General features: G+C 42.3%; 1 protein-coding gene across 1 annotated transcript in view; it reads right to left on the reverse strand.

Annotated features, from left to right (window-relative positions):
- Positions 1–14,856, reverse strand: part of LOC109916108 (transmembrane protein 182-like) — a 73,852-nt gene that overhangs the window by 17,072 nt on the left and 41,924 nt on the right. Inside the window, exon 4 of the mRNA XM_020515819.2 lies at positions 3,597–3,692. Within this exon, the coding sequence (XP_020371408.2) occupies positions 3,597–3,692 (96 nt within the window). The remainder of the gene's footprint in view (positions 1–3,596; positions 3,693–14,856) is intronic.

The following is a 14,856-nucleotide window of genomic DNA, read 5'->3' on the forward strand; positions in this document are numbered from 1 at the left end:
CAGGCAGCATCAGAGGAGCAGGAAAGTCAACTGATGAAGGGTGTAAACCTGAAACTCTGACTTTCCTGCTCCTCTGGTGCTGCCTGACTTGTTGTGTTCCTCCAGCTCCACATGGTATTGTGTGTGATATGGTGTTTGATGCTGGCAAATCTTGTTCCATTCAAGAGGGTTTTTGAAAGTCTTAGTTTGGAGGAAGTATGTGACACAAACTGAGTGGTTGCCATAACATCTGTGTGAATGCTGTGATTAGTAGAATAATGAATGCTCATGAGAATGTTCTAGAACCTGTTGTTCATCTAATGAAGATAAAGAGCAATCCTCCCGAGAGAGGGGATACAAGTGAATCTAAACTGAGGTGGGAGAGACTCCAAGATGACTTACCTGTCAATGTAAATTTGAAACTAAGTCTTAAACGAATCAATCTGTCCTCAAAGAACTTAGTGGCCATTGGAGACTCAGCCTTTCAAAATGGCAGAGGCAGAAGCAACTTAATAGATAGGTTCCCGTTATGTTGCCACTACACAGACATACACTGGAGAAGTACACCAAGCAAGTACAGCAAAATAGGACAGAATGTACCTGAATCTCAGTCAGTATAATCAGGATGTGAAAGGTCAAGTGTTCAAACTAAAATTGTATTTGTAAGGATGTAATATTTCAGTTATATAGGGCACTGGTGAGACCACATCTTGAATACTGTGTGCAGTTTGGACTCCTTATTTAAGGCATTGGAAAAAAAATCAAGGGTAGGCAATGGCCTAGTGGTATCGTCATTAGACTATTAATCCAGAGACCCAGGTAATGCTCTGGGGACCCAGGTTCAAATCCCACAATGGCAGATAGTGGAATTTGACTTCAATAATAATCTGGAAATAAGAGTTCAATGATGATCACAAAGCTATTATCAATTGTCAGGAATAAACCCATTTGGTTTCCTCATATCCTTTAGGGAAGGGAATGTGCTGTCCTCACCTGGTCTGGTCTACACGTGACTCCAGTCCCACAGCAATGTGGTTGACTCTCTCATATATATACACACATGTCTATTTAGATGATAGGTACATGAATAGGAAAGGTTTAGAGGAATATGGTCCAAACACAAACAAGTGGGAATAGTTCCGTTTGGGAAACTTGATCGGCACGGATGAGTTGGACCAAAGGGTCTGTTTCTATGTTGTATAACTCTATGACTCTATAACTGCCCTCTGGGCAATTAGGGATGGACAATAAACACTGGCCAAGCCAGTGAATGAATAGAGAAAAACTGCACAGAAAACACAATAACCAGGAGAAGTAATCCAGCAACTGATCTTCCCTTGAAATAGGGCAGAATGTGGATCAGGGCCTTCATGATATGGAACCTTAGAGAGGGATAGGATGCAGCATGGGGCTTCAGAATAGTATACCTGGCAATTGTTAGGTATGTACACACTAATCCCTTTACAAGGCTGATATTTAGTATACTTTCTTTGGGCAGTAATGATGGTAATGTCACTGGAATACAGTTCAGAGTCCCATGGATTCAAATCCAACTGTGTTGAAGTTTAATTTTTTTAAATTCTGGAATTAAAAGCTCGTCTACTGGTGATCATATAACTATAGTTGATTGCTTAAATACCCATCTGGTTCATTCATGTCCTTTCAGGAAGGAAAACTCACATCCATGGCCTACATGCTACTCCAGACGCACTGTAATGTGGGTGACGCTTAACTGGCATTTGAAATGGCCCAGCAAGCCAATAAGTTCAAGAGCAATGTGCCCAGGCACACTCATTCCACAAACAAATTAAAAATAAGTGTGCAGGCATCACAGATGTCATCCTGGGTAGGTTAATTAGACTCATTACACCCAGAAAACAAGCTATAAAGAGCTCAGATTCACTCCCATGACCGTACAGGAAGGAGTTCGATATGAATTGTTGAGTCACTTGTCATTTGTAATTGAAGGAGGAGAGGACATTGCAAAAATAAGCAAAGCAAAAATTGATTAGGCTATTCACAGACATTGATCTACATTTGTTCCAAATGTGCAGAAGATCATTTTCAATTTGGAAATTTTAATTTGCAAATGTAGGATAAATGAAAGAATGCCTCACCTGAGGTAGGCAAAACAGTCTCAGATAACTAAAGATCAAAGCGAGGACACAGTTATTTTTTTCAAATTTTTTCTTACTTTTCAAAGAGTTTAAAACAAATCTTATTGCCTTGCCTAGCATTTATTGCTCATCCCTAATTGCCTTTGAGAAGGTGGTGGTGAGTTACCTTCTTGTACCACTGTATTCCATGTGGTCTAGGAACACAAACTGTGTTGTTAGGAAGGGAGTTCCAAAACTTTGACCCAGTTACAGGGAAGGAATGGTGATAGAGCTCCAAGTCAGCATTGTGAGACCCAGCGGTGGAATTCCCATATGCTGGTCGTGTGCTTCTGGGTGATAGAAGTCAGAAGTTTGGAAGCTGATGTCAGAGGAGCTTTGACAAGTTATATTGCATGTGGTACATACAGCTGTCACTGTGCGCTAGAAGTGATGGATACAGTCTTTATGCTAGTGAAGCCATGATGTGAGCAGTTTAAATTTAAACAATGGGAGCCTTGTTAATTATCTCTTGAGGAAACAGCTTGTTTGTAGGCATCTCAGGAGGGATTGAAGTTAAGAAGTAAACTGGAGGGTTTGAGAAATTCTTATAATTTAATAGAACAAAGTGGGGTTGAAAGCAACTGGTGAAAATGGAAGATTTTAACATATCCATATGCATTCACAGAAAGGGGTAGGTTTAAAGATAAGGAAAATGACCTTGTACTTCTATCTGAGAACAAATGTGTCAGGTTGCCATGAGGTTGGCCTGTAGAGGTTGGGAAGCTAATTTTGTTTTGATATAATTAGGACCTGTTTCATAAATCTGAGCTCAGCAGCAGTCTGGAAAGGCAGTCATCCAGGGAGCGTTCTGTGTGAAGGCAAACTAGCTTCCAAAAGTTGCTGACTTAGAGTCATTGTGCAACAATTACTTGGGAAGAAAAATTCAAATTCACAAGGAATTACAGATTGTCAGGTCTGCAGAGAAATATGAGTAGAAGAGATCAACAGTGGAATGCTTACAGAAAGTGTATTGTCTGCCAGACTGGGACAACATGGAGAATCAAAATGAATCTCTGGAGCTGAGACATGCATTTGCTTGGATCCAGAAAATTTAAATGAACATTCTAGAAATTAGTATAAAAAAGGGGATTCTCAGTTGATGTGAACAGGGAATGTTCTGTTCGAATTTTCCTTTGAAGCATTTCAAGACATAATTTTGAGTTAGTGCTAGTTCTTTTTCTTTTGTCAGTAAAAACATTCAGTTAAAAAATACTGACTCATGTCTTTCCTAGTTAATAACCTGGAGATCGTTCATTTGGTGGTTAACCAGTCTCTACCAACAATACAACTAAATGAAGCTTATTTTATGAAAGCTTTTCATAAGCAAAAGCCTACACAGTGTAAATTCACTAAATGTAGTTCCAACTGCAAAAATCTGGAATTAACTCAGTCCTACAGTGGGTAATTTTAATAAAGTATTTAATTTTTATAATATTTTCCATTGGTACCTCAACTGCTTACCTATTGCAGATTCAAATTCGATGGAGATTTCTCCTTTGGCGCTTGGAAATGGGGAATAATAGGCATGTATACAGCATTTTGAAGGTGGTTGGTTAACTATACAGAAAAAGAATGACACATTAATATCAAATATAACTGAACAACACATCATGAACATGAGCAGAATTTCAAATTTAAAAATAAATGAATCGGAATTTAACATGTAGGTCAGGTTTTCTTGGCCATTATCACAAGAAGGAACAAATCAGAGGATCTAGGAATTTATAAGACCATAAGAAATAGTAACAGGTATTGGCCATTCAGCCTCTTGAGGCTGCTCAACCATTCAATAGGTTCACAGCTGATCCAACATTCCTCAAGTCGACTTTCCTATCCTTTCCCCATAACCCTTGATTCCCCTACTGATCAAGAATCTATATATCTCAGCCTTAAATATATACAAGTACTCTGCCCCCACAACAGCAGGGAGCTCCAAAGGCTCCCAGCCTCATCGAAGAAAATCCTCTCATCTCAGTCTTATATTGGCTTTCCTTTATTCTGAGACTATGCCCTCTGATTCTACACTCTTCCATAAGGGGAAACATCATCTATACATTTATCCTGTCAAGCCCCTTAAGAATCCTATATGTTTCAATGAGATCACCTCTCATTCTTCTAAATGCCAGTTAGTAGAGTGCCAACCTGTCTAACGTTTGCTCATAAGGAATCCCTCCATAGTGGGGGTCATCCCTGTGAACCTTCTCTGAACTGCCTCCAATGAAACAATACCTTTCCTTTATAAGGGTATTAAAACTGCTTACACTACTCTACTCCCAGATGTGGGCTCACCAGCACTTTGTACAGTTCTAGTAAGACTTCCCTACTCTGATGCTCCATCCCCATTGAAAAAAGGGCCAACATTCAATTAGCCTTCCTGATTACCTGCTGCACCTGTGTGCTAGCTCTCTGTGTTTCGTGCACAAGTATCCCCAAGTTCCTTCTGCTTTCTGCAGTTTTTCTCCATTTAAATAATACTCTTCCTATGTTCTCCATTTCAAAATGACAACTTCACTGTTTACTACTTTTACACCATTTGCCAACATGTTTCACACATACTTAACCCATCAATTCTTCTGTAAATTATTTGTATTCCTCTCGTAACCAGCCTTTCTTTCTATTTTTGTATCGTCTGCAAATTTGGCGACAGTACATTCTCTTCCTTCCTGCAAGTCATTCAAATATATTGTAAACAGTTGCGGTCCCAGCACTGATTCCTGTAGAAATCCCCTGGTTACAGGTCACTAACCTGAAAAAGAATCCCTTATCCCCACTTGCTGTTTCCTGCGCATCAGCCAATTCTATATCCATGTCAAGATACTACCTCTAACATTCTGGGTTCTTATTTTATGACTTAACCTTTTATGAGGTACCTTGTTGAATGCCTTCTCCAAGTCCAAGTACAACATATCTACTGGTTCACCTCTACTGGGACTTCCTTGAAGAACTCGTATAATTTAGTTGGACTTGATTTTCCTTTCATAAAGCCATGCTGATTCTGTTTGATTAGATTATGATATACATGTCAAATCCACAGATGCACTGTCTGAACTTTGGCAATCTTGTTACAACTGGAATTGGGGGAACGTACAGTCACTTTCTAGACCCACTACTCCAATGACCATAACTTTAAATGTTTGAATCAAGTCCAAATATAGCCAATCATAAGCTTTAGACCTGGAACAATGAGATCCATCAACCAGGTTCATTAACAAACATAAAATCATTGATTTATTATAATACAAAATAAATCAAACATAATTTGTATCATGGAGATATAAATGTTTACCCTTTTAAACATCCAAAAACACATGCATACATACTTCAGCATGGAGCAAGTGGCAAGATGAAGTCATCACTCTGTCTTTCAAGACAGGAATTCTTGCAGAAAGCAGAAGGAACTTGGGGATACTTGTGCACGAAACACAGAGAGCTAGCACACAGGTGTGCATTCATAACATGGCCGAATAGGTAATTATCAGCCTGTAAATCGTTTCAACATGTTTAAGCCCAGCATTAAGAGCGAGAGAGTTCCTTGGTCATTTTTCTGATGAAGGGTCTAGGCCCGAAACGTCAGCCTTTCTGCTCCTATGATGCTGCTTGGCCTGCTGTGTTCATCCAGCTCTACACCTTGTTGTCTCAGGAATTCTTGCCGTCTAGTTTGTTTGGTGCGGTTGATAAGATAGAAAGCTGCATATTAATGAGGTCATTTGTGGCATTAATAAACTATTTAGCAAGCAATAAGCCCCCTTAATTGGCAAATTGTCACTGCCTAAGCAAGAAAGTCACCACACTGCTTGTCAAAAGCGTAAAAGACAGAGCAAGGTGCTCCCGACCCATTAAGGTAAGCCATGTCATTCTTTGCATCCACTTCTATCACAAATCCTACCATACCCCATGTGACTTAGATCCTTAAGATTCCACAAAACATCTGCCATCAATATTTTTTGTCTGTTGAATAATCATACAATTTTAACAACTGCCCTGAAGAATCAACAACTATGGCATAACTGTTACAAGTTTATCTGAGTACGACCAACATGCAATTTCAATCTGAGAATGAGGCAGTAATCTTTTTCAGTTTCCTCACTACTTACTAGAGCCTTTGGAACCAACCTCATTCTAATTTTACCAGCTACCTCCCAGTAGAATAAACAATTTGGAACAACATCTCAAGATGCACCTTAGAGGGGATTTGCTTTGTGTACACTGTAAGGTTTAGATTGAGTTCAAGACCTACAGGTTACCCAAGCATGGGATTGACACCATATGTCGTTTTAAAATATGTCATTAAATATTAAAGTTGTATGTTAAAATGAAGGTCTTGTGGCACAGGAGCAATATTCTCAGCTCTGTGATTGAGTCCCACTCTAGGACTTGATGGTCATGGAAAGTGCATTCATAACATGGCCGAATAGGTAATTATCAGCCCATAAATCCTTTCAACATGTTTAAGCCCAGCATTAAGAGCGAGAGAGTTTCTTGGTCATTCACACGACTACTCTGAACACCAGATTAATAGGAAAGAAAGCTGCAAAAAAGGCATCTAGCCATAAAGCCAACAGCCAAATCCAAAGTGAGATTACCTCAGTGTAAGGAGTTTAATTTGAATATTTCAGAAGTGTTTGGTTAAAATGCTGAAGGTGTTATTTAAAACTGATAAAATCCCAGCTCAGTTGTATGAACATTCAAGGAAGAGACAATCAAATGCTCAAGAACGGGAATCGATGCATTAGCTAAAATCGGTTTTATAAATGTGATCAAGCATGGAATTCTCTCTGGTGTTTGAGTACTTGTTGGGATTAAACTTGTGTTAAATGTAGATACTTTTCATTTCTTTTGCATAATAAACTTCTGTTTTATTGTTAAATCAAATATTTAGCATTGTGTACTTGTATTTCAGTGAAAGAATATCGCGGTAAAATAAAACAAAAAACAAAATATGGTCTATCAAGTCAGATTTCAGCTTGGGATGAGAATTGTCTAGTAATAACATCACGTGGGATCATAACAGTAGGCTGTGCTTCCAGTTAAAGCATTGGGAAGCTCTTCCCCAAAACTTTTTCATTATTCCCTGTCCTCCATTTGATTGATGAAACTGCCCTCTCCAGCACTTGTTAACATGCTATTTTCAGGGACCAGTTTTTTTTTTGCCCATCCTTATTTCCCAGGGGACAGGAAAGAGTCAACCACATTGCTGTCAGTGTGGATTCACACGTAGGTAACACCATGGAGAATGGCAGCTTCTTTCGTTCAAGGACATTAAGTGTATCAGACAGGATTTTCCTGACAATTGACTAGGTCATCATTAGATCCTTAATTCCAGATTTTTGTTGAATTCAAATTCTACCATCTGCCGTTGCAGGATGTGAACCTGGGTTCTCAGCATATTACCTATGTCTAAGGTATGCCCCACACATGCAATGTAACATGAAGTGAGTGTATCTTCATAATAATATTACTTAACATTGTTTTTCAATCTGAGCATGCGACAGGAATGGCTGCTTGTTTATAGTTCCCTCACTACTTAGCTGGAGCCTTTGAAACCAACACCATTGCTTTCCTTTATTTATCCTACGTCAGTCAACTGCTGTGTCAGAGATGGCAGTGACCAGCAGCATCTGAAAGAATGACGGTGAGGAGGACAGAATTCCGGATTGTGGGACACAGGCAGCTGAAGACACAGCCACTAGGGGGTGCAGTGATGAAGCGTGGGGAGGCCATAGCAGTTTGAGTGCAGGGATTGGGAGTATTGTGGGGCTGGAGAAGGTTAGACAGATAGTGAGGGAGGTTAGCTGTCGTTTATAAAAAAAAGGGGTGGCACAGTGGCTCGCACTGCTGCCTAACAGCACCAGGGATCCAGGTTCAATTCCACCCTCGGGTGACCATCTGTGTTGAGTTTGCACATTCTCCCTGTGTCTGTGTAGGTTTCCTCTGGGTGCTCTGGTTTCCTCCCACAGTCCAAAGATGTGCAGGCTAGGTGGATTGGCCATGTAAAATTGCCTGTAGCATCCAGGGGTGGGTCTGGGTGGGGTGCTCTGAGGGTCAGTGTGGACTTGTTGGGCCAAAGGGCCTGTTTCCACACTGTAGGGATTATATAACTCATTGTTTGGGAGCACAAAACTTGAGTACTGCTGAAAAGATACATTTTGTTATTTTTTGTTTTGTTTTGCATTCATCAGGGCATCTTATAAGAATATAAATTCAAGGGAAAAGCCAACATTTATTCAACGTGAGAGAAGTGCTGATTGGCTCACAAGCAGACTCAGATTGGTGGAGGTGTTGCTGAGGAAAATGTACCCATAAATGTTGATTGGCAGTGAACAGCTAGCTGTCTAAATTTTAGACCAAGTTAATTGACCTATTTTGTCGATTTTTTTCTTGTCAAGCATTCATCAGGGTATAAGAATACAAATTCAAATACAAATACAAATGTGGACAATACAAAGATTGGTGGAGTTGAGGATAGTGAGGAGGATTGTCAAAGGATACAGCAGGATATGGATCAGTAGGAGGCATGGGCAGAAAAATGGCAGATGGAGTTTAATCTTGTCAAATGTGAGCTGATGCATTTTGGAAGGTCAGGTACAGGTGGAAATTATACAGTGAATGGCAGAACCCTGTTATTATCCAGGAGTCTGCACAAAGAGAGAGAGAGAGGGGTACCAGTCATTGACATGCTACTGGGAAAGCTCAGTGTAAAACTGCTGACACACACAGGGGAAAAAAAAACAGTTTATGAACTGAGAATGACCCGAGTCCAGGTGCTGGCCTCAGCAGATCGGAACCACTTGGTACCGAACAAGTTATGCAAAAAGTAAGAAAGATGAGGGCATGCAAAAGCTTTATTTGGACAAGGAGCAATGAGGTAATGCTACCTAAGTCTCTGGTTCAGGGTGAATAAGGTAAAGGCTAGGGATAAGTAAAATTAGCCTGAGCCAACAGGAAAAAGATAACACAACTCGAGAGAGATAAGGGAAAGGATAAGAAGGTGGTTCTTCGGCCTGGAGCTGGCGAAAACTCTGGAGACTAACCTTCGCAGAAGCAGACCCTATGTCAAGGATGTGGTGACGACATCGAGTGCAGTGCCTGGCCAGCGTCAGCCCTTGCTCGGGGCAGCAGCTATCCTGATCGCGTATTAGCTTTTATATTCTGTGACTACTCAGGGAATGTCAGAGGACCCTAGTGTGTGTATAAATAGGTTCTAATTCAGCTTGTAGGAAAACATATAAGGTCTAGTTTGTGACAAAAACATATAAGCGACATGTGTCTCGACTAACACATTAATAAAGTAATTTGTGAGGTTACGAGAATTGACTCTTCTCCTCTCTGTATAAGCCGATAACCGGAGCTGGTGTTCTCTGGGCTCCAACATATTATGGTGCCATAGTCTCCGATCCAAGGGTAGATCTCTCCATTGCGTCAGCGGGATACTCGGGTCAGACCGAGTGGGAGTTCTGGGTTCAAGGGAAGACCTCTCCGCTGTGTCAGCAGGAGGTGCGAGTCAAACTGAATCGGCAGAATACAGAGAAAACGGGAGCTGAGGGCCAGTAGGCAGATCTCTCCATTGAGTCTGTGGGAGACTCGGTTCGGTCTGGATGGGAGTTTGGGGTTAATCCGTAGCCACTAGTATACAATAACGAATCATTGGGGAATGGACTGCCCTGATTGAACGAGGCAGAAATACATAATAGGGAAGTGGCCGCAATACGGGGAATATGCAGGTCACACTAATAGCAAGGGATAGTCCACTGGGGAAGCCCTTTGGCAGGCTACCCGAACGAAGATGTCGGACAAGAAATTTAAAACAGTACAGAAGGTGGTAGCGATAGGCTGTTTAATGGAGGATGGATAGAATGCCGACAGCAAGTGAAGTTAGAGAAGGTAAAGAGGGAGAGACTAGAGGAAGAAAATAAGGGACTTTGTGAGGAGATGGCCCACCTTATTAAAAAGGTATCCAATCTGCAGGGACAGAGGAATGCAGACTTGATGCATATGAATCAGAACCAGATGCAGGGTGAGAAACTGGTTAGGGAAAGGAGTAAGCAAGAGGGACAAGTCCAAACAGCTAAAGCTGAGGTGGACGGATGGAAGCAAAAATGTAATGATTTAAAAGCTGTGATGAACGTGATTCAGAGAGCAGCTCAGGAGAAGAGGAGTAGTGCTGCGGATCACACAAAATGTCAGAGACAGATAGGGAAGCTGCAAGATCAGCTAGCCGCATAGAGAGGCATAATGTGCACCTTTGCATCTGAAAGAAGTGAGGAAGACAGTGAAAATTACATAGATTGAGATGATTTAGCAGACGAAGCGGCCAGGTACAGTCATGGTGACCGGGAGTCTCCACCAAAGGATCCACCGCCAGCTTATGACCCAGGGTCGGAGACCCCGTCAGCTCCAATCTTAATGGCTCCCTGTGTTACCACTAGAGGAGCATTATGGGCAGATGGTCAGATGGTAGAGGGTGAGAGGGTGGTATATTACACCCCACTGGGGGGTACAGCAGTTGAGGAACATTACGAAAAATATTGGGGCATGCATACCCGGCGACAATCCTAGGGAGTGTTCCAAACAGACAGTCAACACAGAAAGATACACAGCTTAGGCAATGCTGAGGAAAAGAAATTAATTATAATGCGCCTACACCCACACGTATACTCCATTCTACCAGAGGAACAGAAATTGGGTTGAGGCACAAATGAGACATTAAAAAACCAAGTGTTAACTGTCATGGGTACTAACAGAGGTGACCCAGGAAAGGCACTAACAAAGTGCTATCAAAGGTGAACACCCCACTGCGTTTGTGGCACGCCTTTGAGTGGTGTTTCAGGGGGTATATGGCTTGGCCATAGATAGGAAGGATTTGCAGCCAGCGGTTAGAAAGCGATGCCTAAGAATGCTGGTATCGCATGGCACTGAGGTGCCAAGGAGGGCATTAGAGCAGTTTGATCTGACTGATGACATGTACGGACAGGCCTGGGTAATGAGGAAGATGGGTAGAGCATGGGAAAAGAAAACAACAAAATTTCCCAAGACCTCTGGGGTATGGACAATGCCTGTTAAAGATCAGGCAACAACCTGGAGAAATGAAGGTGGGAGGACCTACTCAGAGAACACCCCCTCCAGCCTATCTGACAGTGGGAAACGGTAGAGGAACTCGGGAACAGGAAAGATTCAAAGCTGGGTACCCAAGTGTTATAACTGTAGCCTGGAAAGGCATTTCGCACGAGAATGTCCGAACCCGAGGCACGAGAATGCTGGTCAGGGAGGAAGCCAGTGCCTTCCATGGAAGGACAGATCGGACCCAAACCTCAGTGTGGTGTGACGGAGATACTAGCATCTTCAGGGATATGCCCTGAACTGCAATGATGGTCACAGGCCTCTCCGTTACGGGTACATCAAGTGCGGTGAGACAAAATGGGGAGACCCCTAGTGGATAGTAGGGTCAGAGGCCATCCTGTCCCATTCCTTTGGGACACTGGGGGTTCCTGGACTACCGTCAATACGACCAATGTTAATGACACAAATTGAAAAATTCGAAGTAAAATCATTTTAAGCAGATTCACAGGACATTCACAAGTGGGACATGTGAGCATACGTCGGAGGTTAGTGTGGGGACATTGTATTATAGCATTCAGTAGTCCTTATCAAACTACCGAGGGAACAAGAACATATCTCAGGGAGCAACGATATAGTCAGGGTGGGACTCTATTTTGATGCCATTAATTGCATGATTTGGCAAATGCCTGTAGGTATGAGGAGTGAAAACTGCACACTTATCCCAGTGGGGGGACTATCAGGACGGGATATGCACGGCTGGGGAAATGCGGATAAAGCCAGCGGAGATGAGTGATGGTCATGAAGTGCAGCAACTCACTGTATAGCCCTCAGTAGTACTTGCCTGGCATAAACATGACTGTAGGAAAATGGCTGGGAGTGTGTGTATACAGGGTCCAGACCCCAAACTACAGAAGCAGTATGGTCTTCCAAAGCAGGCAGGAGAAGAGGTCAGGAAGGTAAAACAGAGTTTGCTGCAACAAGGGATACTAAGACCGGTAGCTTCCACTAATAATTTGCCCAATTGGCTGGTGAGGAAGCTAAATAGCAGCTAGCAACTAACAGAACATTGAATAGGGCCACCCTGTTAACAGCCCCCAGTGTAGCAACTAGCCCAGAAACAGTAGTCAAACAAAATGAGGATGCGCAATGGTTCACAGTTTTGTACATAAGTACAAAATCCCACTGGAGAAAGAGTGCCAATATAAATTTGTGTTTACTTTCCAAGGCCAGCAATATACAAGGACCATCCTGCCACGGTGGGGGGTTAGTTTCATAACTGCCCATCTATATTTCACCAACATCTAAGAGAAGGGTTAAAACGGTTCTCGAAACCTGAGTGTCTGGCACAGTATGTAGGCGACTTGCTTCTACAAATTGAAACTGAAGAGGAATATTATCAGCTGCCAAGTGAGTTACAGCAGCTGTTGCATGAGTTGGGTCTTAAGGTAAACCTTAAGGAGGTGCAGGTGCTGAAGCAGAAAGTTACGTACCTGGGAATGATTTTATCACCGGGGAAAAGAGAAATTGGCAAACAAAGGGTAGAGGCAGTCTGTAGACTCCCTGTCATGTGGGACGTCAAAGGGTTAAGATACTTTCTGGGCTCAGTGGGGTACTGCAGGGACTACATTGGCGGATTTGCGACAAAAGCAGCTCCATTGATGGAGTTGTTGAAACAAAGTGTGGCCTGGGAGTCGAAACCGGAACACACACATGGGACATTGCAGCTCTGAAGCAAGCACTAGCTAACGTGCCCGCTCTGAAATCCCGAAATCCAAATAAACTGTTTTCTTTAAAGGTCGCCACCACAGACACCTGTTACAGGAGACACACGGGAAATTAAGAACAGTAGCATATGCCTCATGCATGCTCTCACTGCAGGGATACACAGTATGCAAAAACACCTGCCAGCCATTTTCTGGATAGTGCAGCATCTTACCCACATAGTGGGACTGAACCCACTTACATACTAACAGAACATACCCCTGTACAACTACAATTAGATGGAAGGATTAAAGATGGTTCAGTTAGCCAAAACAGAATCGCTAGATGGACCCTGTTGTTATAGGGAAGGGCTATCACTGTAAAAGGAGTAAAAGCCACCACCGTGTTGGCAGACAACTTAGTGTTTTGGGGGAAAAACACAAATGTCAAATGAGGATAGCAAATGGTCCGAAGGGCCCATTTGTATCAAAACCAATGGGAGGGGGTAAGATGGGGCCTGAAAGTAGGGACGAAAAGGAAACAGAAAAGGAAGAACCCCATTTCAAAATTTTTGCGGATGATTCTTCATCATTACAGGAAGGAGAAAGAAAAACTAGGTGTGGAATATTTTGATCTTAGTACGATAATAGGTCGGCACAACATCGTGGGCTGAAGGGTCTGTACTGTGCTGTACTGTTCTATGTTCAATGTATGGTCTAACATACATGGAGGATGAGAATGGACAGGAAAGATACAGCGTGGCTCTAAAGTTACCCGGAACCATGAGGGCACAGGCAGCAGAGTTAGCAGCCATTACGTATGTGGTTGGCCACCCAGAACTCTATCAGTTTTACATTCTGACAGCATGTAGGTCTATAATAGCCTCATGGAATATTTGCCCCTATGGAAGGCGAGAGGATTTCTCTCAAAGGATGGAAAGCCCCTTCCATTGGTTCCACTGTTACGATACATTTTTGAAGAAGCACAAGGGAAAGGATATGGGTCAAAAGGTAAAAGCTCATTCAAAACTGTAAAAGGGCAGGAATGGCAGCCACCAACTGAAGACATTGGGGCTAGAACGAGAAACCAGTTGAGCTAATGGATTTAGCACAGTAGCAAAAGAAAGACAGAGAATTGAAAAAAGCTAATAGAAGGAGCAGAATCAGACACACATAAAACACACAAGGGGATCTATGTTCAAGACAGAGTAGTTTTACATGAAGGAAAATTTGTGGTGCCAGAGGGGAGGACAAAATCAAATAATTCACTGGTACCATGATTTATGGGGATATAAAGGGATGGAGAATACCTTGGATACGATAAAGGAAGTGTGCTGGTGGACCGGAATGAAAGGTGACATAGAACACTATATTAAGAGTTTTTTAATCTGTACACAGCATAACCCTGATAGTAACATTAAGAAAAGGGCACTCTGACATACTGGACCAGTAGAAGGGCTGTGAACTAATTTACAAATACACTATTTTGGACTCCCCTAACCCTCACTCCAGGAGGATACAAGGACATTCTGGTAATAGTGGAAACCTTTAGTAAATGGGTGGAAATTTTCCCAACCACAGCAAATACAGCCAGGACTATTGCAAAAATTTTGTTGGAACAGGTATTCACTCGGGGTATACCCTGAAGCATAGAATCAGACCAGGGAACACATTTTACGACCCAAGTAGTGCAAAATGTAATGACCCTTCTTGGAATCAGACAGAGATTCCACATACCCTATAGACCTCAGTCTAGTGGAAGGATGAATTGGACACTGAAAAACATGATAGCTAAGATGGTGCAGCAGCATCAAGCAACCTGGCAGGTTGCTCCGCCCTATGTCTTAATGATACTGAGGAACACTGTGGCTTTGTCAACAGGGTACACTCCTTATAAGCTCATGATGGGAAGGGACACGACAGGAATGGAGGGATTAGTAGGTTTAGACTTATTTGAACCCGAG

Source organism: Rhincodon typus, chromosome 6 (genome assembly GCF_021869965.1).
Source record: "Rhincodon typus isolate 14 chromosome 6, sRhiTyp1.1, whole genome shotgun sequence".
NCBI lineage: Eukaryota > Metazoa > Chordata > Chondrichthyes > Orectolobiformes > Rhincodontidae > Rhincodon > Rhincodon typus.